Source organism: Wyeomyia smithii, chromosome 2 (genome assembly GCF_029784165.1).
Source record: "Wyeomyia smithii strain HCP4-BCI-WySm-NY-G18 chromosome 2, ASM2978416v1, whole genome shotgun sequence".
NCBI classification, from domain to species: domain Eukaryota; kingdom Metazoa; phylum Arthropoda; class Insecta; order Diptera; family Culicidae; genus Wyeomyia; species Wyeomyia smithii.
The window spans coordinates 147,879,210-147,903,143 of NC_073695.1; the positions used below are offsets into that span (position 1 = coordinate 147,879,210).

At 39.2% G+C, this 23,934-nt stretch overlaps 1 protein-coding gene across 2 annotated transcripts in view; it reads right to left on the minus strand.

Annotated features, from left to right (window-relative positions):
- Positions 1-240: 240 nt before the first annotated feature.
- LOC129721477 (uncharacterized protein CG16817) overlaps positions 241-23,934 on the minus strand; it is a 144,642-nt gene continuing 120,948 nt past the window's right edge. The window contains exons 4-5 of one of the 2 annotated variants that reach the window (XR_008727396.1): positions 540-758; positions 241-471 (exon numbers count right to left, since the gene is read on the minus strand). Coding sequence is in view for 1 of the 2 variants with exons in the window: in XM_055674075.1 (XP_055530050.1) it covers positions 592-758 (167 nt within the window). In the remaining variant the exon portion in view is untranslated. Of the gene's footprint in view, positions 759-23,934 lie in introns of both variants that reach the window. The other variant, XM_055674075.1, reaches the window with a different exon arrangement.

Consider the following 23,934-nt stretch of genomic DNA (forward strand, 5'->3'; position numbering starts at 1 on the left):
TGCGCCCCTTTAAATGCGCCTTTATTTTGAAAACAATGTTGATCCGCCCTTTACTGTCAAAACAATACAAAACAATGTAAATCAACAGTAATTCTGTAATATTAGTTAGCTCACATCAATGCGTTGAAAACTAAATAGCAACGGTCCATCCAGTCAAACTACAACACTTTTCATTGAATACTAATGAGTCATATTGAAGTCGAAGACCTCTAGATCAGATTCTTTTTTTAAATAAAACAATTATTTCGTCGCTCAGGACTTTATGCTATGCTATGATCTGCACAGCATGATGTTGTTTATTTGATCCACTTCCTCAAAGGCAATAAAATAAAATTGCTGCAAAGCATATTTTAACAATTTTGTTTTTTACCGAAAAGGGAAAAAGTTATGACAAATATACGCTGTGAAACAATCAAACTGCTTGAATCATCGAGAATTTATATAGTTTACACTGCATTAAACATTCATCCGCTAAAAATCGTGTTAAAAATGCACTTGAATGAATGGTTTACCGATGTTGTTATGATATTCCTTTTTACCTATTCACTTTTTTATTCGCATATTTCGGGTAACTCAGACTACTGGCAGATTTTATTTTTCTTTCTCTAGCTCTTCCTTATCTTCCTTGTTTTCGGTTAAACCTGGCATTGCTTCATCATCCGAGTCCTCCTGTTCGTCGTCGAAATCGTCGAAAGAAAGCTTATTGTCGTTGGTGGACCGCAACATATCGTCAAGAGACAAACCGTTGTCACCTTCGTCTGAAAAAAAGAAATGGGTATTAGGTGACATGCATTAAGATTACGCAAATTTTCATCATATTACCCCCCTCCCATCATTTTGACGATGTTTCGTCTCACGCCGAAAATAGCAACAACAAGTTAGCCGTTTTCAGAAGTTAACAAAGAACAGCCAATCATCGAGGACCATACCAAACCCTGCCCCCAGCGCGACGCTATAAAAGCAGCAGACGCATCGTACAAGTCATCAGTTTTGTTTTGATTGCCCAGTTGTTCACATCATAGAAGAAAAAGAAGCAGAAAATCATTATAGGAGCAGAGAGAAACGGGAAAATGGGGCTTATTACGGAAGTCACTTCACGGTGAGATGACAACCGTAATAGGCACGGTTTTCCACAAAATTTATGCTTTTATGCTCTGCGCAACCTCCTGGCTCTATCATCTGGCTACCAAGCAGTATACGAGTCGCAGTCTGACATTGCCATCGTATCGCACCCGTACCGCATCCCACCCGGAAACGGTAACCGGGTATCGGACAAATCTGGTAAGTTGGACATATGGACGACAGGTAGGTTCCCGATGCAGGAAATTGTGCCTACCTCGAACGAGGGGTACGTAGTTGCCAAAGTGGACGGAGAACCCTACTGCAGTTGATTCGCAGCGTTGGCCGAACGCAGTCGGTTATCGCAGGTGACTAGCGCTTGGGCTGTCGAGTGGGGAAGTCGCTGTACGAATCCGAGGGGCTGGATCTTGTTGGAAGCTTTGGCGAAGCTCAACTTGGATCTCACTAACATCGGTGATAAGTGTACCCACAGCAGGAACGGTGGGGAGTCGACTATTGATTTTATAATCTGCAGTCCGGGACTGATCACGAACTGGAGGGTAGACGACGGTCACACTAATAGCGACCACAAGTCGATGCGCTATAATGTAGACAACGCGAGACGGCTAGCGGCAGGTAGAGCCAACACTCCAATCATCCGCGGCTGGAAGACATCGCGCTTTGATGCTGATTTATTTGGGGAGGAATTGGAAGAGAACACGAAGGTGGGGAATCCCAACTGATCAACTAATTGCTATACTACCACGGGCGTGCGGGCGTGCGGGTGGGCAACCTAGAAACGGAAGGCGGCCGGTATATTAATGGACTGATGCGATAGCAGATCATCGCAGCAGTGTTGCTGATATTCGCCTCATACCACTCATTAGCACTTATTTTGGCCAAGCTAGTTCGGAAAAATCTCTCTTTGTATCTGTTCTTAAACGAAGCGGACAATGCCTTCGTTTTGAATCACCGCATGCTGTTTATAAGCAGAGTGTTCGTGTTCTCTGCTATTCTGTTTTGCTCGTTGTCTTTCACTCTTCCCGAAGCGAAGCCATCGTCTGCAAGGAGTGGAATCGACGAGCATTCATGTTGAAGCTTAGTTAGAAATTCGTAGTGAATGCAACTGGCCGTAGCAATGAGCCCGCCGAGTGGAAGAGGAAACCTGAAGCGAAAATTGTTGGATGCGGTAGAAGAAGTTAAAGAAATCAATGGAAGCAAATACCGTTGCTTGATTGATTTAGACTCTAAGGCCTCTGCCATGCTGAATACCAACGCGAGCGATCGGGCGAGATTCTTGCCGTAGGTAAATAAACAGCCGTATGTAGAGCTGTTCATTAACCTACGGCAAAAATCTCGCCCGATCGCTCGCGTTGGCGTTCAGCCTAGCAGAGGCCTAAAAGATCGTTCGTTTATATGTGGATGGTAACACATCTGTTCAACTGAAGAACCAAAAACGAGACAAAATCTTTTTATTTTAAGTATCGACACCTAGCGGTGCACTGTGGGGCAGAACCCAGGAAAGTCGCGACAAAACTAAAAAAAAATGAAATTCAGTTTTCATGCCTCATTTTATTTTCTACTTGCAGTAGACATGTTATCGACTGGAAATCATGATAATTCACTTTGAAAAATAATTTAGAAAATGTGCTATAATATTGTAAAAGTGAGGATAGGTAATGTGATATTAAGACAGTTTTGTTGAAAAAAGGGTCGTAGGAGGCATAGTGTGTAAAACAAGTTTTTTTTTGTAATTTTTCCTCATACTCGGTAATATGAAAAACATAAAGTTCTACGTTGTTCTGCTATGACACTATTATTGTACTAAAATACAAGGTATTGGCAAGTACTAAACCAAAAATCAGCTGCTACTAGTTGCGACTTACCGAGTAATTCGAGTTTTCGCAACGGTTGTTTTCATGTCAATTCATGTAAAAAATCGTCAATCAGCAGTGTCCGTATCGATGTTTTTCCTACAATAGGCTTTGCTGAATGCCGGTGTATGCAACACGACCATCATTGTGTTCGGGGTCTTTCGAAACTGACGTAGTATTAAGACCCCTCGGAAATAATTATTAGTATTAGGAAACAGTTTGTTATTGGGTGAACAGTGTTTTAAACAAAAGTAAGCGTTTAGTATTCATGTTAAATGGTATAAAATTAAACAAGAGGAGCTCTTAGAAAGGGAACATGACCAACTAATCTTTAATTGAACAATGTTCCTATTTGAAACTTATTATCACAAACATTAACATTAAAACTATATTTTATATTCTTTCTCAAATATGTTGACACATCATAGGTTGACAAAAAACTATACAAAGGCAACTACAAACCTTCAATAATTCATTTCATGATGATTCGAAAGTTCGAATATATCTGAAATTGAAACATATGTACTTAAGTCCCAGTTATAATTCATTACTGAAATTTTGGGTTTATGAATAATGAAAATAATTTTATCTCGTTAACGGTCAGTCCTACAGTTGTAATATGTTCGACAACTTTATGTCAATTGATGATATAAACAACTTTCCCGAAGAAACAAAATGGCTAGCACCATTTATTCAAAAGATAGATGTCAGCGCCATCTGTAGAAAAAAAACTCAAGCTGCCTGAATACATTTTTCAAAAAGATGTTTTTATGGTGAACACCATTGCCGAAGATATGGACCCTGTGGAAACAACTGTTAGGGAGTTATGAGGTTTTGTCGCGCCAACGGACCAATTTGCCCCACTGTGCGGTGGAGAGAACGCATTTTAGACTCGAAATTTCATTACGCTTATATTCCATTCATTCAACAAAAGGACTGTATGAGCTCTCGCCGCTTTTTCATCGAGAGAATCCTTTGTTCTCCCCGGTACTGGTATAGCGAGGGTGCCTTTTCATGATAAAGGAAAATATTTAAGTAAATCAACTAACAGGCTAAAATAGTTTTAACAGTCGTGAGGTGTACGATCCAAGGAAATTTGTCAGACAATGTTTGAATGGTTGGAAGATTTTTAGTTTAATTTGTTTTATTGACGTTAATTGTGAATTATTACTGAATTTCCACTTTAAAGATCTCTTGAATGCGATCCTATCTTAACTTGATTTTGATAGATTCAACTATTCAAGATCACCTTTTTGCCTGGTCATTAAAGCAAAAACAAATAGTTTTTTGGTGTATGTTCAAACTGTTGGAGCGAACTGTTCGAACGATGCACTGTAAAATCAATGTAGGATGGAACAGCAAAAAATGGATGCGAAAGCTTGGGCATCGATTTGCTGCAAAGTTTTGTTCGTAGTTGCATATATGTTCTGTGATGGTAGTGAACGAATTTAAAATGCATGGGACTTTCAGAAATAAATTCAAGATTTTCGAAATAAACGAACATACGCTAAAACTTATCAAGGACGTTCGTAGAATTTTGCGCATGCCCTCGCACATCTCACGTTTTCGATCATGTTATTTCACATATTACTTGTTACATGGTGTTAAATCATATGTAAAATGTTATAAATCACATGTGATATATTGCACTACATTGCATCTGCTAACTATTATATGTCACACGTGATGGTATAACATCGATCAATGTACGTAGATCACTTTATTTCGAAACAAAATGGTCATTCTGTTACGAACGAAATTTCAACATGGCCTTTCATTTACACTGCTTTGTTCCAGCCAGCCACAAGCGCATCGCAATCGAGTTTATCGCTTTATAGGGAGCATTTGCAGGGAGTGGGAACGGAAAATAAAAACATTCTAGCCCTCACTCATAGCACACGAGAGAACTTCTCCCTTACGGTGCTTATGAGGCTGCTGCGAACAGAATATAGAGTGAATGAAGCTTTAATGTGATAATCAGCAACATTGCATCGTAGTGTGCCTTCGTGCAATTGCAACGGGCGCGAACCGACACGCAAAGCGAGGAGCGTCGTACCGCATTCGCGTCTGCGAAACCTACGCTCAAGAGCGCAATGAAAGCAAGCAAACGAGCCTGCTTTGACAGACTATGCGCTGATGCCAACACGAATCCATAGAATGGCCTCTTAGGATGGTAATGGCTAGGTCTAGATGTGGGTCGACACCGGCCGAACAATTACCAGCAATGTTAGTAGCTCAGTGTCAACATGACAACAACTCGAGTGACAGAAGTCACTGCATCTCCTGGTAGAGATTCTGGTACTACGATATGAATCGCGGTGAATTTGGGTTCGTTTCTATAAAAGCGCTTAGTGCAGATGATTTTCGGTCTCATTTTGCTAATACTTCGGTTAAGCTATCCTCGATATGTCCATTAAAGTTAAGAAATGTAGTTAATAAATAAAAGTATAAGCTCGGTGTTGGTTCAAATTAGAAGAAAGTTCATTCATTTCCAATGTGCAATCACATCCCCGCGAGTGCTGAATAATACGTTTGGCTGGAAGTGGTTTATATCTCCGTTGGTTGATGTCCAACCAACCAACTTCGAACCCTTAAGAGCTATCGGACAACTGGTCCTTCGAACCGGAGGAAGGAACCCAATTACCCAATCCGAGAGACATCAGTCATCGCCATAGGGAGATAAAACTGATTGTAGATTGCCCAGCAGGAAACACCATCTTTCTATTTGGCGTCGGGTTATTCACAACAGGAAATCCCGCGGAATAATTTATACAAGACCCAATTCCTCAGTAAAAATCGGTGAGTGCTAATTTCCTTTGTCTAAGGAATCGGATACGGTTAGGGAGCTGATTGAGTTCTTGCAACGGAGGGTCAAAACCGGAGCGTGAAACTTGGTAGAGCTATGGTTTAACCTATTTTGATAGATAACTCTGCCACTGAAGAACTGTGATTAAAAGAGTATATGTTTTCTATTGATTGATTAGTTCAGTTCTCTGAAGATACCAGTCACATTATTTGAGTATGTGCAATACTCAAATTGAGTACAAAGCAGACGAAAACAATTTATTTTTTATTTAATGCACGAATTTGTTTGAGAAGTGTACAGCATTACCAGTACAGTGTATGAAGATTGGAGAAATCTTGAGTTTCTAGTAAAGTAGGCAATTTATGTAATTTATGTAAGTCATAAAAAAAATCACAAGGGTTGAATGCAAAGCCACGAACATAAGGTTGACGTAGAACTACATAAGGTTGTTTATTACATTACTTGTATTGAATATGCTTAAAATTTAGTGCAAAAGAGGTGTTTAAGTGCTACCGAATTTCAGTTTGCACATGCAACACTGAACATGAATGGAACAAACACTATACAACGCAAACAAGTTACAAGTGTGCATGCAGATTATAATAATAAGTAAATAATACTTAAATAAAAAGTAAATAAATGCTTTATATTCTTGCGGAAAACTAGAAAATATTAAATCTTCAAAAATTTGTTTGTTTGATTGTCAACAATCGTTTTTCAGTTTCATATCGGATGTTGATCCCCAGGATACCTTTAACTCGGTTACGGAATCGTGAAAGGAATCGCAAACACGATCCGGAGGATTCCCACTCAGGATTCTTATTCAAGAATCCTAGACCTATATACAGGGCATTCGTGAGGATTCTTTTTTCAGGAATCCTTTTCAAGGACGCTCACAAATCCAATGTGAGGAATCCTAGAGAATCTATGCGAATCATATGTGTTCGTCCGGGATCCCAGAACGTTTGTGTGTGTGTTGTCAAAATACGGTAACTTTTCATTATAGAAAATGCTGGCTAATATAAATGTACTTACTACTGATGCTGCCCGCTACTGCACTAAGGCAGCTTTTTACTAGAGAAAGTGCTGCTACACCAGCAGGACTGAAAGTGGTCAAACAGGCCAGAAAAAGTGACTTTAGTGACCAAAATTTCGAAAAAAGTGACTAAAAAGTGACTTCAAAGCTTGAAAAGTGACTTAAAAACTCGAAAAAAGTGAACAGGCTTTTTCTGATTGTCCGCCGTTTCTCTGCACCTGTGTCTTGCATAAATCGTTCAAAAGGAAACAGTTTTTTCCAAAAATCATGTGAGATTTTTCAAGAAATTGAAATAAATATTTGCATGACAGAACATTACGCCAAAATATGAAAAATGTTGATTAACCGATAAAGCTAAGAGCGGTGATGAAAATTCAACAATTCACGAGGCCTCTCAGTATAAAAAATACAGCCCTACGGTTGTATGAAATGGTGACGTATGACTAAATACTGTAATTACAGACACAATTAATTTGTTTGTTCAGGGATTTACGTATTTTAACCCTCTAGTGCCCAAATTAATTTTTGGACGAACTTCGAAAAAATCACTATGAAGCTTCATAAACATTTTTATGTTCTTATTGAAGCTTTTTAGAGGTTCAACTGAAGACCGTCTAGAGGCGGCACTGGACACTAGAGGGTTAATTCTCACCCTCCCTTCATTTTTTCAGAAATATTTTTTTTTTCACAAATCATTTATTTGACACGGCACAAATACAATTCAATGTTTAACGGCGCCAATTATATCGGATGACTTAAAATCTATAAGCAAATTGTTTATCCTCGCTGCCGACTACGAGCTGAAATTAAGTCTATCTTAAAACTAGCATGTATTATTCAATCAGTGTTTTGAAGTTGAATGGTCGTCTGATGATCATCGAATGAATGGATTTGTTCTGCTAAGCCACGATGTCATGAGCTGGGACAGGGGCTTGTAATCCTCGGGTTCTGAGGGTATTGTGCGGGGTCTAGTTGCTGGTTTTGGTTCGTTGTTGTTGTTCGCTGGTGTTCAAGTTGCCATATGGTGTGTGCCGCTGAGCCAAGATATAAAGAAAGGCCTCGGGTTTTCCTGGCGAGTTCGTGTGGGGTTCAATTGCTGGTTCCAAAATCGAGGTCTACGACGTGTTCTTGCCGTTTTGTTGAATGTGGGTGGAAAGGAATGGGAATAGACTTGGGCATGGATGGATTTCAGGAAAATGTATATAAGGGACATGTAGGGTAGGTCGCGACTCGCCAAGACGTCACGAACAGGGACAGCTGGTTCTCTACCCTCGGCCCGGAGGGAAGTTATTAATTTAGACCTGGCGTTACGGTGTACAGGGCATGACCAAACAACGTGCTCTATGTCGTGATAACCTTCACCACAGGCACAGATACCACTTTCCCCGAGCCCAATACGACGGAGATGCGCATCAAATCTATAGTGATTGGACATAAGCCGAGACATCACGCAAATGAAATCTCGACCTACATCCAACCCCTTGAACCACGGATTCGTCGATACCTTGGGTATAATGGAATGTAACCACCTTCCCAGTTCCCCTCTGGTCCAAGAATTTTGCCAACTGATGATCGTATTCTGACGTACAAATGCGAAAAATTCATTAAAAGCAATTGGTCTTTCATAAATTTCACCGTTTGATGCGCCCACCTTAGCCAAAGAGTCCGCTTTCTCATTGCCCGGTATCGAGCAGTGAGAAGGGACCCACGCTAAGGTAATCTGAAACGATTTTTCGGATAAAGCACTCAAATGTTCCCGTATTTTCCCCAGGAAATACGGAGAGTGCTTAACATCTTTCATCGATCGAAAAGCCTCAATAGAACTGAGACTGTCCGTAAAGATGAAATAATGGTCCGTGGGCATTTTTTCGATAATTCCTAGGGTGTACTGAATAGCAGCTAATTCTGCGACGTAAACAAAAGCAGGATTATCGAGCTTATGGGAGACGGTTAAATTGTTATTGAAGACACCGAAGCCAGTGGACCCATCGAGAAGTGATCCGTCAGTGTAGAACATATTGTTGCAGTTGATGTTTCGATATTTATTGGAAAAAAATTTGGGGATCTGCTGCACGCGTAAATGATCCGGGATTCCACGAGTTTCTTCTATCATGGATGTATCGAAAAACACAGTAGAATCAGAAGTATTTGATAAGTTGACACGATTTGGAATATTCAAGGAAGGGTTAATATTTTGGGACATGTGATTGAAATACAATGTCATAAAACGGGTTTGAGAATTGAGTTCGATAAACCTTTCAAAATTTTCAATCACAGGACGGTTCAAGACCTCACATTTGATAAGAATACGAGAAGACAGGCTCCAGAAGCGGGTTTTCAACGGTAGAACTCCGGCTAAGAGCTCCAAACTCATCGTATGGGTCGATTGCATGCAACCTAAGGCGATACGCAAACAACGATATTGTATTCGCTCCAGTTTGATCAAATGTGTGTTTGCTGCGGAGCGGAAACAGAAACACTCGTACTCAATTACAGACAATATCGTTGTTTGGTAAAGCCTTATAAGGTCTCCTGGGTGGGCTCCCCACCATGATCCGATTATTGTACGAAGAAAATTTACTCTTTGCTGACTTTTCTTCATCAGATACCTAACATGGCAACCCCAGGTGCCCTTAGAGTCGAACCAGACACCAAGATACTTATGCACCAAAACCTGAGAGATCGTTTTACCCATTAATTGTGCTTGGAGCTGAGCAGGTTCATGCTTCCTAGAAAAAACTACTATCTCAGTCTTCTCCGGAGAGAATTCGATACCTAGCTGTAGAGCCCAAGCAGACAAATTGTCCAAGGTATCTTGCAATGGTCCTTGCAAATCGGCAGTTTTGGCTCCTGTAACAGTGACCACGCTGTCGTCGGCAAGTTGTCTTATCGTGCATGAATTTGCCAGACATTCGTCGATGTCATTTACATAAAAATTGTAAAGAAGGGGGCTTAAACATGAGCCCTGGGAAGGCCCTGGGAAAAGTTGCCAAATCACCATGCGTAAAATGCATGTGCTTTTCGGACAACAAATTGTGCAAAAAATTGTTTAAAATTGGAGAAAATCCTTGTCGGTGAAGTTTACCCGAAAGAATGTCAATAGAAACGGAATCAAAAGCCCCCTTAATGTCCAAGAACGCAGACGCCATTTGTTCTTTGCGAGCATACGCCAGCTGAATATCTGTTGAAAGCAACGCAAGACAATCATTCGTCCCTTTGGCACGGTGGAAGCCAAACTGAGTATCTGATAGCAGACTATTTGATTCGACCCAGTGGTCTAAGCGACGGAGTATCGTTTTTCCCATCAATTTCCGGATACAGGATAGCATTGCAATCGGCCTATAAGAGTTGTGATCAGAAGCTGGTTTCCCTGGTTTTTGGATGGCGATCACCTTCACTTGCCTCAAATCCTGCGGTATAATGTTTTGCTCCAGGAACTTATTGAACAAGTTCAACAAGCGCCTCTTGGCATTGCCGGGTAGATTCTTCAACAAGTTGAATTTGATTCTATCTAACCCAGGCGCGTTATTGTTACAGGACAGGAGGGCAACTGAAAATTCTGCCATCATAAAAGGTGATTCTATCGCGTCGTGGCCCGGAGACGTATCGCGAACAAGGTTTTGCGCAGGAACAGAGTCTGGACATACTTTTCTGGCAAAATCAAATATCCACCTACTTGAAGACTCCTCGCTTTCGTTGACCGTTACGCGATTCCACATTTTTCGGGCTGTGTTCCAAAGAGTGCTCATTGATGTCTCCCTCGACGTCTCGTTTACGAACCGACGCCAATATCCGCGTCTTTGCCTTAGTCAAGCTTTTAAACTTGGTATCAAGCTCCGAATAACGTTTAAAGTCGTCGGCATCGTCTGTATCCCGGAAGGTCAGATACGCGTCGGATCTTTGCGTGTAGGCATCGGAGCACTCTTTGGCCCACCACGGAGTGGGAGGCGGTTCTTTGATCGTTACGCCAGGGTATTTCTTCGTTTGGGCTTGCAACGCGGCGTCGAGAATCAAGCCCGCGAGGAGGTTGTATTCTTCAAGCGGTGGATGATGTTGAATCGAATCGACCGTTTTTGAAATCATTTCCTCGTATAACTTCCAATCGACATTCCGTGTGAGGTCATACGGAATATCAATTGGTCGCATGCGAGTTGAACCGTTAGTAATTGAAATAAGAATAGGCAAATGGTCGCTACCGTGAGGATCGAGGATTACCTTCCATGTGCAATCCGACCGTAGCGACGTCGAACATAAGGATAGATCCAAAGCGCTTGGGCGCGCTGGAGGTTTCGGGATACGTGTCATTTCACCGTTGTTCAAAATAGTCATGTCGAAGTCATCGCAAAGGTTATAGATCAAAGAGGAGCGGTTATCATTGTGAGGGGAACCCCAAGCCACACCATGAGAGTTGAAGTCTCCCAAAATCAAACGTGGCGAGGGAAGAAGTTCTATTAAATCAAAGAGCAGCCGTTGCCCAACCTGTGCTCTGGGAGGAATATATATTGAGGCAACACAAAGCTCTTCACCTTGTATTGTCATTTGACATGCGACAAATTCGATGCCTGGAATCGAGGGGAGGTTAATACGATGGAAAGAATAGCACTTTTTAATCCCTAGAAGTACTCCTCCATATGGGGTGTCTCGATCAAGGCGAATAATATTAAAATCATGGAAGTTAAGATCAATATTTGAAGTAAGCCAAGTTTCACAAAGGGAAAATGCATCGCATTTGTTTTTATTTATCAAAACTTTAAGTGAATCAATTTTTGGTAAAATACTTCTACAATTCCACTGTAAGACAGAGATAGGATCCTTCATATACGCAGATGAATTAGGCATCGAAGGATACAATCGCTGCAAGGAGGGGCCATTGGGCAGTCAACTGCTTCAAAAATGATCTAACTGTTGGGAGAAGTACTGTGAGGAAATTTTTAATTGGATCAGGTATATTGAAGTTTTCAAAAATCCAGTCCACGATGTTAGAAAAATTCACCAATCCAGAGTTTATTCGATTATCTTGGTGTGCAAAAGGAACAACTGGGGTTTTGAATGTTCCAGGAAGTGCTGGGAACTCCTTCTGGGACTTTAAATTTGCAAGCCCAGGAGGAGTTTGCTTCGGCTTTTCCGCAGCACTTTTAGATTTGTTCGTATTATTCATTCCATCTTGAGAAACCTTAGGTCCTTAGGCTTGCAATTGGTGCAATTCATAACACGGGGCACATACAAACGCACAGGCAGACGAACCTGGTTGATAGAAACGTGGCTAGGGAGTGCAGATCCGGCAAACGTAACGCGAAACGAGTCTGACGGAGTGTTACCGGAGACGAGCGACATGGACCGTAATTGCTTAACATCCAATACTTTCGCCTCGGTAGTGGATTTTTTGAAGCAGCCGACGCCGCTTCCCAGAATACACTCAACAGTCAGACTCGAATCGGTTATTACACCGTCGATCTCCACGTCTCGTGCAGGTACATACACGCGATACTCGCGTGTAAAGAGCTCAGAGCGAGCTATATCGTTGGCCTGATCCAGATCATTGACCACGACACGGAGCTTGTTTGGTCTGACTTTTGCGATTTCGGTCACGGCCTTGTATCGTGACGTCAGATCTTTCGCGATTTGTAACGTGTTCAGTGATTTTCCTCCTGGTTTGGGCCTCATGTAGAGAACCAGTGGACCTGTTGATCCGTCTGGATAGAGCCTGGGACGAGGATTGACTAAAGCAGGGACAGAGGGGGGGTGAACAGGAGGGACAGGGTCGGGTGGGTTTGGAGACGGGGGATCGGGGGCTAAGGGATCCACATCCATTGCGCTCAAACTAGCGCAACAGTACAGTGGCAAAGAATCACGTACCTCTTTTTTTTGTCTTCAATAGCACAATCACCGAGCCTTTCGGTGCTGGAATGGGCAGCTTCGCAGCGACACAGCTATAGCACAATAGCAGGATGACCTTCGGATTATCAGTTTGTCTTTACACCGCACTTCGCACTCTTTGAAACACGACCGAGTAAGCAATGCTTCTTTTCTTCTCCACACAGTAGCGACCATATAGTGCGTCCGTTTTCGTCGAGCGTTCGGGACGGAATGGTTTTAAGAAATATATTTAATTACACTCGAAAGAACTTCATTTACACTTGGTGATGTTGTGCCTGTAGTGTTTTTTTTATGTAAACAATATTTAACAATTACAACGAAAGTTAAAGTTTAAAAAGATTTTTTTTTTTGCTTCACAAGTTTGTTACATTTGCCATCAATTATTTTTTTTTTATTTTTTTTTTTTATTTTTTTTTTTTTATTTTTTTTTTTATTTTTTTTTAGGGGGGGATTTGTTAGTAGCTTAAGTATTTATGATAAATATTAGTAAATAATGAGTATGTGTGTCCAATCACAAATGGTGACTTCTCAAAACTGTTAGAAATTTGTAATTTTAATTGTTAGGATATGTTTGCTTTCGCAATTAGGACTTATCATTCGTAGGGATTTAAACCTACTTGTCAGAAAAGGGGAAGTAAACTTACAACTAACTTAATTGCTAACTTATTGGCTATAAATAGAGCTTATCGTAGCAATTGAGGATTGCAACGATTTTTGTCGAAAATTGTTAATAATTTTATTTGACATAGCTTCTAATGGTTCAACACCAGTAAGTCTGTGTAATTCGAGTGTACCAAACCAAGGAGGACGCTACAAAATCATTTTCAGAATTTTATTCTGAATCCTTTGGAGTGTTTTCTTCCTTGTTGAACAGCAACTTGACCAGATCGGTATAGCATAAAGCATTGCTGGTCTAGAAATTTGTTTGTAAATCAAAAGTTTGTTCTTTAAACAAAGTTTAGAATTCCTGTTAATGAGAGGATATAAACATCTCGTATATTTGATGCATTAGGCTTGTATACTCTCAATGTGCTCTTTGAAAATAAGTTTTTTATCGTAAATTAGTCCCAAGTACTTAACCTTGTCAGACCAACTTAAAATAACCCCATTCGTCTTGACAACGTGATTATTATTTGGCTTGAGGAAAGAAGCCCTAGTCTTATGAGCAAAAATTATCATTTGAGTTTTAGAAGTATTGGGAGAGATTTTCCACTTTTACAAGTAGGAAGAAAAAATATCTAAACTTTTCTGCAATCGACTGCGTATGACACGAAGACTTTTTCCTTTTACGGAAATGCTTGTGTCATCGCAGAACAATGACTTTGTGCATCCTGGAGACAAATCAGGAAGATCTGAAGTGAATATGTTGTACAGGACTGGATCCAAGACTGAACCTTGAGGTACACCTGCTCTGACAGGAAATCTATCAGATTTTGAATTCTGATAGACAACCTGCAGAGTTCGATCAGGAAAATAATTTTTTAAAATTTTGATTAGGAAAATTGGAAAATTAAAAGTTTGCAATTTCGCAATCAAACCTTTATGCCAAACACTGTCGAATGCTTTTTCTATGTCTAAAAGAGCAGCTCCAGTGGAATAACCTTCAGATTTGTTAGCTCGTATCATATTAGTAACTCTGAGCAATTGATGAGTAGTGGAATGCCCATGGCGAAATCCAAACTGTTCATCTGCAAAAATTGAATTTTCGTTAATGTGTGACATCATTCTGTTAAGAATAATTCTCTCAAACAGTTTACTTATTGAAGAAAGCAAACTGATTGGTCGATAACTTGAAACTTCAGCTGGGTTCTTATCCGGTTTTAAAATTGGAGTAATTTTTGCATTTTTCCATAATTTGGAAAAATAAGCAATTTTGAAGCAGCAATTGAAAATTTTCACAAAAAATTCCATTGTGCTCTCAGGGAGATGTTAGATTAATATATTAAAGATTCCATCGTCACCAGGTGCTTTCATATTTTTGAAATATTAAATAATCGATTTAATCTCATTCAAGTTAGTTTCAAGTATTTCTGCAGGAAAAAAATTTTGGGTAGAAATTGAATCAAATTGACGTGTGACTTCATTTTCAATAGGACTCACAAAATTCAAATTTGAGTTTCAAAATTGAAACTTCGACAGCTTCCAAAAAGGTTTTGAATATGGTTTCAATTTTTCAACTTTAGTCTCAAAATTTTGATTTCTCAGAAGAGTAAATCTATGTTTAATCTCTTTCTGTAAATCTTTATAAATAGTTTTAAAAACAGGGTCACGAGAACGTTGATATTGACGTCTGCGGACATTTTTCAAACGAATTAGAAGTTGAAGATTTTCGTCAATTATTGGTGAATTAAATTTCACTTGAGCCTTTAGAACAGAATAATTCCTGGCATCAACAATTGCACATTTTAATGCTTCCAAAGCGGATATATTCACTTCGTTTTGCAAATCAAGCTCATTATTGAAATTTCTCTCAATATGAGTTTTGTATCTTTCCCAATTAGCCTTGTTATAATTAAAAAACTGATTCATGTGATAAAGAAAAAGTTATTGGAAGGTGGTCAGAATCAAAGTCAGCATGTGTGATCAATTCACTACATACATGACTTTGATCTGTTAGCACCAAATCAATTGTTGATGGGTTTCTTACAGAAGAAAAGCATGTAGGACTATTCGGAGACAAAATAGAATAGTATCCTGAAGAACAATCATTGAATAAAATTTTGCCATTGGAATTACTTTGAGAATTATTCCATGAACGATGTTTAGCGTTAAAATCGCCGATTATAAAAAATTTCGAACGATTTCTGGTGAGTTTTTGTAAATCAACTTTGAAATAATTTTTGTGCTCCCGTGTGCATCGAAATGGTAAATATGCTGCGGCAATAAATAAAATCCCAAGTTCAGTTTGAACTTCAATTCCCAAAGTTTCAATAACTTTCGTCTCTAGATGGGGAAGAGCACGATGTTTGATTCGGCGAGCACGATGTTTGATTCGGCCTTCGATGAGCGAGCATTCTAATTTAAAATTTTGATTGGTTTATTTAAAATCATTGCTAAATTTCAAATTAGAAACAATTTTAATTGTAAAATTTGTACCTATTTGGATGGCTTCAAACATTGATTTTGCCTGCAACATGGCGTTCATAAGATCGAACATTGCTTGTTGCAGAAAAGCAAGTTTACCTACCGTAATAGGCCCCAGGCAGTTGACATTAGAAAAAATATTTTCGGTAGCAATATTAGCTGGGGTAATAGGTGTACAATTATTTTCTAGCGTGTTTTGCTTACCCATATTAGCGGTCATTTTCGAACTACCAACATTTGGCGGTAGAATGTTCGAACTACCTGTAACCTGCGCATATGTTAAACGAGTATGCAGAGGGGTTGAAGAAGTGGGCGTTATTGGTACGCTTGGAGAATTTTGTTTTGAAGTTTGTTTTGATTGGGAAATTGAATTTTGTTTACCTTGCCTTACCTTAAAAATTGCTAAACGGACTGGGCATTGGTAGAAATTTGACATATGGTTGCCGTTACAATTCGCACAGCGAAAATTTTTACTCTCCTTCACAGGACATGTGTCCTTTTTGTGAGAAGAGTCTCCACAAATGAGGCATTTTTGGTCCATGTTACAGAACTTTGAACCATGGCCATAACGTTGGCAAATACGGCATTGGGTGATATGCTTTTCACCTCCGCCAAACTTCCTATAAACTTCCCACTTTACACGCACGTTATATAAAGCATGTTAAAGTAAGTTTGATCTCATCAACGGTTTGATCGTTGGCGAGACCTTTCAATACGACCTTGAACGGCTTGGCCCTCTTCGTATCATATGTAATAAATTTATACATCTTTTCAGTTAAATACTGAATAGTCTTATTCAGTACGACCCTTTATAGAGTCGGCTCATAAGCGGCATTCGTCTCTACGACCAATTTGATACGTAACTTTAACGTCAGAAACAAACGTTGAAAGTTCCTTTTTGAAAATATTAAATTCAGAAGAAATAGTTACCACAATAGGTGGAAATTTTTCCTTTTTTAAATATTTTACATTTTGTATAGTTTCACTAGCTGGCCCGGCAAACTTCGTCCCGCCTATTTTTGTGTTTAATTTAAAAATTTTCAACATTCCTAATTCATTGATTCTTTGCGATTGAATTATATCGTTTAAAAATGATTGGTTTTGGCAACATCCTCGACTTTTGGCTTTTGTACATGACCTCTATTCCGGATATATATTAGGTGTATTTCAGTTATTTTCGTTGTTTTTCAGAAACAAAAAGTGGTCATCTTCTAATTCAAAATGGTGTCCAGGGTCAATGCTTGGCTTCTCTACATCATTTCGATTTTTCAGGAACCGGAAGTCGCCATCTTGGATTTAAAAATGGTATTTAGAGACAATTTCTGGCTCCTGAGCGTCAATCTGGGTTAAGAAACACCCATATTGGGTGTTATTTGGTCATTTTCGGCTCTTTTCCAGAAACTGGATGTCACCATCTTCGAGTTCAAGAAACACTCATATTAAGCGGTATTTGGTCATTTTCGGCTGTTTTCCAGACACCGGAAGTCGCCATCTTACAATTCAAAATGTTGTCTGAGGTTGATAGGTCGATTTGTGGCTTCAGTACGTCATGAAAATCACGGAAATACCCATACTGGGTGGTATTTAGTCATTTGCCGCTGTTTTTCAGTAACCGGAAGTCGCCATTTTGGATTTCAAAATGGCATTTGTTAACAATGTCTAGCCTCTGAGCGTCAATCTGGTTAAAGAAACACTCATATTGGGTTGTATTTGGTCATTTTCGGTTGTTTACCAAACACCGGAAGTCGCCATCATACAATTCAAAATGTTGTCTGAGGTCGATTTGTGGCTTCAGTGCATCATAACAATCCCGGAAATACCCATATTAGGTGGTATTTGGTCATTTGCCGCTGTTTTTCGGAAACCGGAAGTCGCCATCTTGGATTACAAAATGGCATTAGAAGACAATTTTTGGCCTCTGAGCGTCAATCTGGTTGAAGACACACTCATATTGGGTGGTATTTGTTCATTTTCGGCTGTTTTCCAGACACCGGAAGTCGCCATCTTACAATTCAAAATGTTGTCTGAGGTCGATTTGTGGCTCCAGTGCGTCATAACAATTCCGGAAATACCCATATTAGGTGGTATTTGGTCATTTGCCACTGTTTTCCGGAAACCGGAAGTCGCCATCTTGGATTTCAAAATGCCATTAAGAGACAATTTTTGGCCTGTGAGCGTCAATCTGGTTGAAGAAACATTCATATTAGGTAGTTTGGTCATTTTCGGATCGGATTTGGTCGGAAGCCGCCATCTTACAATTCAAAATATTGTCTGAGGTCGATTTGTGGCTTCAGTGCGTCATAACAATCCCGGAAATACCCAAATTGAGTGGCATTTGGTCATTTGCCGCTGTTTTTCAGAAACCGAAAGTCGCCATCTTGGATTTCAGAATGGCATTAGGAGACAATTTTTGGCCTTTGAGCGTCAATCTGGTTGAAGAAACATTCATATTAGGTGGTATTTGGTCATTTGCGGCTGTTTTCCAGACACCGGAAGTCGCCATCTTACAATTCGAAATGTTGTCTGAGGTTAATGGCTTCAGTGCATCATGGCAATTCCGGAAATACCCATGTTGGGTGGTATTTGGTCATTTGTCGCTATTTTTCAGAAACGGGCAGTCGCCATCTTGGATTTCGAAATGGTATTTGGAGACATGCCAGAAGAAGGAAGGGTGTCGAAACATTATGGACATGTTTGTTACACCTAAAAACATTCACCTGCCAAATTTGGTTATATTTGCTTGATTGGTTCTCGAGCTGTGCGTAATTTGAGTTTAATTTGTATGGGACTCCTCCCTTATTCCAAACCGTGTCAAACCGTTATATTTGTTACCCCTAAAAACAATCACTTGCCAAATTTGGTTCCATTCAGTTGGTTAGTTCTCGAGATAAGCAGAAATTTGTGTTTCATTTGTTATGAACCCCTCCTTCACAGAAGAGGGAGGGGAATCGCACCACTATGGACATACTTGTTACCCTTAAAAACATTCACATACCAAATTTGGTTGATTGGTTCTCGAGATGTGCGAAATTCGTGTTTCATTTGTTTGGGACCCCTCCCTTCCAGAAGAGGGAAGGGTGTCGAATCAACATGGGCATATTTGCTACTATTAAAAACTTCCACATGCCAAATTTGGTTCCATTTACTTGGTTAGTTCTCGAGATGTGCAGAATTTTGTGTTTCATTTGTATGAAACCCCTCCCTTCCAGAGAAGGGAAGGGTGTCGAACCAACATGGACATATTTGTTACTCCTAAAAACATCCACTTGCCAAATTTGGTTCCATTTGCTTGGTTAGTTCTAGAGATGTGCAGAAATTTGTGTTTCATTTGTATGGGACCCCTCCCTTCCAGAAGAGGGAAGGGTGTCGAAACAACATGTACATATTTGTTACTCCTAAAAACATCCACATGCCAAATTTGGTTCCATTTGCTTGGTTAGTTTTCGAGATGTGCAGAAATTTGTGTTTCATTTGTATGGGACCCCTCCCTTCCAGAAGAGGGAAGGGTGTCGAATCAACATGGGCATATTTGCTACTCTTAAAAACTTCCACATGCCGAATTTGGTTCCATTTACTTGGTTAGTTCTCGAGATGTGCAGAATTTTGTGTTTCATTTGTATGGAACCCCTCCCTTCCAGAGAAGGGAAGGGTGTCGAACCAACATAGACATATTTGTTACTCCTTAAAACATCCACTTGCCAAATTTGGTTCCATTTGCTTGGTTGGTTTTCGAGATGTGCAGAAATTTGTGTTTCAATTGTATGGGACTCCTCCCTTATTCTAAACCGTGTCAAACCGTTATATTTGTTACCCCTAAAAACAATCACTTGCCAAATTTGGTTCCATTTAGTTGGTTAGTTCTCGAGATAAGCAGAAATTTGTGTATCATTTGTATGAACCCCTCCTTCACAGAAGAGGGAGGGGAGTCGAACCACTATGGACATACTTGTTACCTCTAAAAACATTCACATACCAAATTTGGTTGATTGGTTCTCGAGATGTGCGAAATTCGTGTTTCATTTGTATGGGACCCCTCCATTTTAAAAGAGGGAGGGGTGTCAAACCATTATGGATATATTTGTTACCCCTAAAAACATCCACCTACCAAATTTGGTTCTATTTACTTGGTTAGTTCTCGAGATGTGCAGAAGTTTGTGTTTCATTTGTATGGGACCCCTCCCTTCCAGAAGAGGGAAGGGTGTCGAATCAACATGGGCATATTTTCTACTCTTAAAAACTTCCACATGCCAAATTTGGTTTCATTTACTTGGTTAGTTCTCGAGATGTGCAGAAATTTGTGTTTCATTTGTATGGAACCCCTCCCTTCCAGAGAAGGGAAGGGTGTCGAACCAACATGGACATATTTGTTACTCCTAAAAACATCCACTTGCCAAATTTGGTTCCATTTGCTTGGTTAGTTTTCGAGATGTGCAGAAATTTGTGTTTCATTTGTATGGGACCCCTCCCTTCCAGAAGAGGGAAGGGTGTCGAAACAACATGTACATATTTGTTACTCCTAAAAACATCCACATGCCAAATTTGGTTCCATTTGCTTGGTTAGTTTTCGAGATGTGCAGAAATTTGTGTTTCATTTGTATGGGACCCTTCCCTTGCAGAAGAGGGAGGGGTCTCGAACTATCTTAGTCACCTTTCCCGGCCCCTAAAATCCCTATATACAAAATTTCACGCCGATCGGTTCGGTAGTTTCCGAGCCTATATGAATCAGACAGACAGACAGAGCTGCATTTTTATATGTTTAGATAGATTACTAATAACTTCCATTTCACCAGCTTCTTGCTCAGGCAAAATATCAAAAGGATTGTCACTACAGACACTCGAAGTGTCAGAAAGAGATGCCTCTCTTTTCCTTCCCGCAGTGATGCGTGGTTTCTTTTTTCGTCCTGCCATTTCAGGTGATACGAAAAAAGTTAAAACAGTTAAGTCAGGTAGCCTTTGAAAGACACACTGACAAAACACAAACTTTGAAGCTATAGGCAGTCAAAGACCAGTCCACAAGCAACCGAAAACACGTCTGACCTGTGGGACAGTTCAAGACGCACTGATTGCCAACAATTACATTCACTGTATTACGAAGACAGCTAATATAAGTATATTATTTTATTCGTAAAGTTAAAAATAAAAAAAACATCTAACAATGTTGATGTAACAATGTAACAATGTTGCAATGTAGAAAATTCTGAATAGATCTTAGTAAATGTACAAAACTGGATGGACTCTTACTCTTCTATAAATTAGTATTTTTGGGAACCTACTCATTCGATATTAGTTCGGTCACGATTATTTAGTGAATATCTAAGATAAAAAATAAATAAAAATAACTTATAACCGCTACAAAAATGTTCAAATCTTGTTGAGTAATTTATGGTTTTTATGGTAATCATATTCATGAGATAAACCTTCAATCACCATCAATAGCAGCATTGTAGTTTTGATTGCACGCGAATAGATGTCGTGCCCGCTGCAATGATAGACGACGAGAAACTACCAACGCTCTGCTCCACATCTACGGAACTGTTGCTTTGACCAGCATGTTCTCTTTCAAGACATCAGTTTCTATTACGCTCTAACAGCAGGTTTAGCAATTGTTCAAGGAAAGGGGTTGTTTCAAACTTTTCGAAAAACCATTACCTTCGAGACATCAAATTAGTCTAGGTTCATGGAAGCAAACATAAATTGACCTATTGGGACGGGGATACTCTGTCAATTTTTTTTCGGATATTGATACAGAGCATATCACAGGGAATGGTTGGTGTCTATTCATGTCATCTGTGCTAGGAATGCTCGCATGTGATTGTTTCATTGTTCGCGTTAATTTGTCCTTGACACTTTTTATCGATATTAACCGCTTTGCAATGAAAAAATAATGATAACTAGTGTATTACAAAATTGTTCAACATTTTATCTATCCACCAACATATTGGTTATTGTCATCCATCATGTGGTTATGCTGTTATTGACGTTTGAAATCTGACGCAACATTTGCCAGTTTCATTGCCAGTTCTACAGAAAGCATACTAGTATCACACCAAATTCCCAAACTCAGATTCAGCAATCTTTACTGAAATTCAACAATAAAAACCATGTACTGAAATTTCAGCAATTTAAATCTGTACTGAAAATTCAGCAATTCGTTTTGCTTTACCGACATTCAACAATTTTTCCTTCGATTACTGAATATACAGCAATGTACTGTCAAAATGAAAAAATGGTGCTTGTTGTCAATATTTTTAGTCCGCGCGCGTAAAAAAAGCTTGTTCGCGCGTGATAAAGGCGTAAAAAGGCTTGAACGCCGACCGGTGAGACGTGCAAGAAGTGTTTGGTGAGTGGAAAAATTAATTACTCTTGTTTTTCTTTTGTTCAGTGGAGGAAGTTGACGAAAGGACATCGGATGAACGGATCGGACTTGGGCGACACAATACTCGAGGATCAATTCAATCTCAGGTGAAAGGTTAATCTATGGTGAAAGGTTAATGAATAATAAGCAAAAAATCGACTTTCAACGTGTTTTAAAATCTTCACGAAGAATTCCCACTGAACTGATATTTCAGTAATTTAACGGACGTTCGCTGGAAATTCAGTAATAGTCCGTCAACCATGAATGACATTTCACTTTGCTGAAAATTCAGCAAAGTACCGTAAAAGGAATGACATTTCACATTACTGAAACATTCAGTAATATTTCATTGCTGAAATGATAACTGGAATTTCAGCGTGGCAAAATTCAGTGAAAGTTTACTGAATTTCAGTAAAAAAAATTTGGTGTGATAGAAAACATAGACGCAGTCCCACGTCAAAATGCAATGCAAAATTTTCGTTCGATCGGGCTTCGGACAGTGGTTCTACTAGGCGACCAGAATTTAACTTTTTTGTTTAAAAAATTGTCGAAATCGATTGTTTTGTGCAAATTGTTCTAAAAATGCTTAAACCGTCGGTATTATCTTAAAAAAATGTTTAAAAAAATTCAATACTGTTTTTTCTCCTAGACATTTTTTTAGTTCTATTTCGACACTCTCATGAATTTTTTTTACTTCGGAAAGTCGATTTTCGTTGGCACTCTAATGTTTGCTTTTGAAAAAAATCGACTTGGTACTTAGAAAGTTATCAAGCTTGGAGAGTGAATTTATTTTAAATGGAGGATTTGATTGCAATTGCTGAGATATTCATGACAATCAGTGGCAAAACGCGACAGGGTAATACTTGGGCTGACCAGATTTTCTCAGACTGAAAACGGGACAAACGGGACACTCTGGAAGATACATTTTTGAAAATTATGATTAACCAAAGCATTGATTGTTTTGCTGAACCTGCCTCAATCGGTACAAATAAATATTTAGCTGATGCACAGTAAAGTGTGATTTTTGATAAAAATGGTTGTGAAATTTATCACAAAAAAGATCGAAGTTTTGCCTACGCTGAAAATATTTTTTCTTTATTTTCTGCACGCACATTTCGTAAACATGGAATTCGTACATTGTACAGCACTTCTGCTAGATGTATAGAGCATTCGTACTGCAAGTTATCGAATAGGATTGCAACTTTACGCATAATTTGTACAATTCACGAATGTACTTTCATACGAAAGTGGATAACAACGAACAAAAAAAAACAGAAGCACGAGTATTTACTTGAACGAAATTTTTGTGTTCTGTTATTTTTGATTTCGTATAATGTATATGTTATTGCGTAGGCTTACTAATTTTTCGTACTATTTACATTATGCAGCGTTTGTTTGTACGATTGATTGCGTTCATATCTTGAACCTTTCGTTACGTATACGAATAGAGATCTGCAACCATTTTGACAGTTCTGACGAAAGTACCTTCATATTTAATACAGGTAAGTTCCGTTTTTGGCACGTTCCGTTTTTGGCACGTTCCGATTTTGGCAACTTTTGGTTCAGTTTTTGGCAACACAATTTTTTTTCTAATGTTTTCTAATCTTTAACTGATTGGTGGCCCAAAACTAGTCCTCATACCTTCTCTACAAGTGTAAATACATACAATATATGACACATTTTTGGCTTATCGACTGAGAAGCTGGCAACATTCTCTTAGAATTTAATGAACGTTTGTGAGTCTGTAGGCCTTACTACCTTAGAAAACTTTGCATACTTTTTTTATTAAAAAGCCATCTAGATTATCATTTGGCAAGGTCTGAAGTTTGAACCTCTTTTCCAT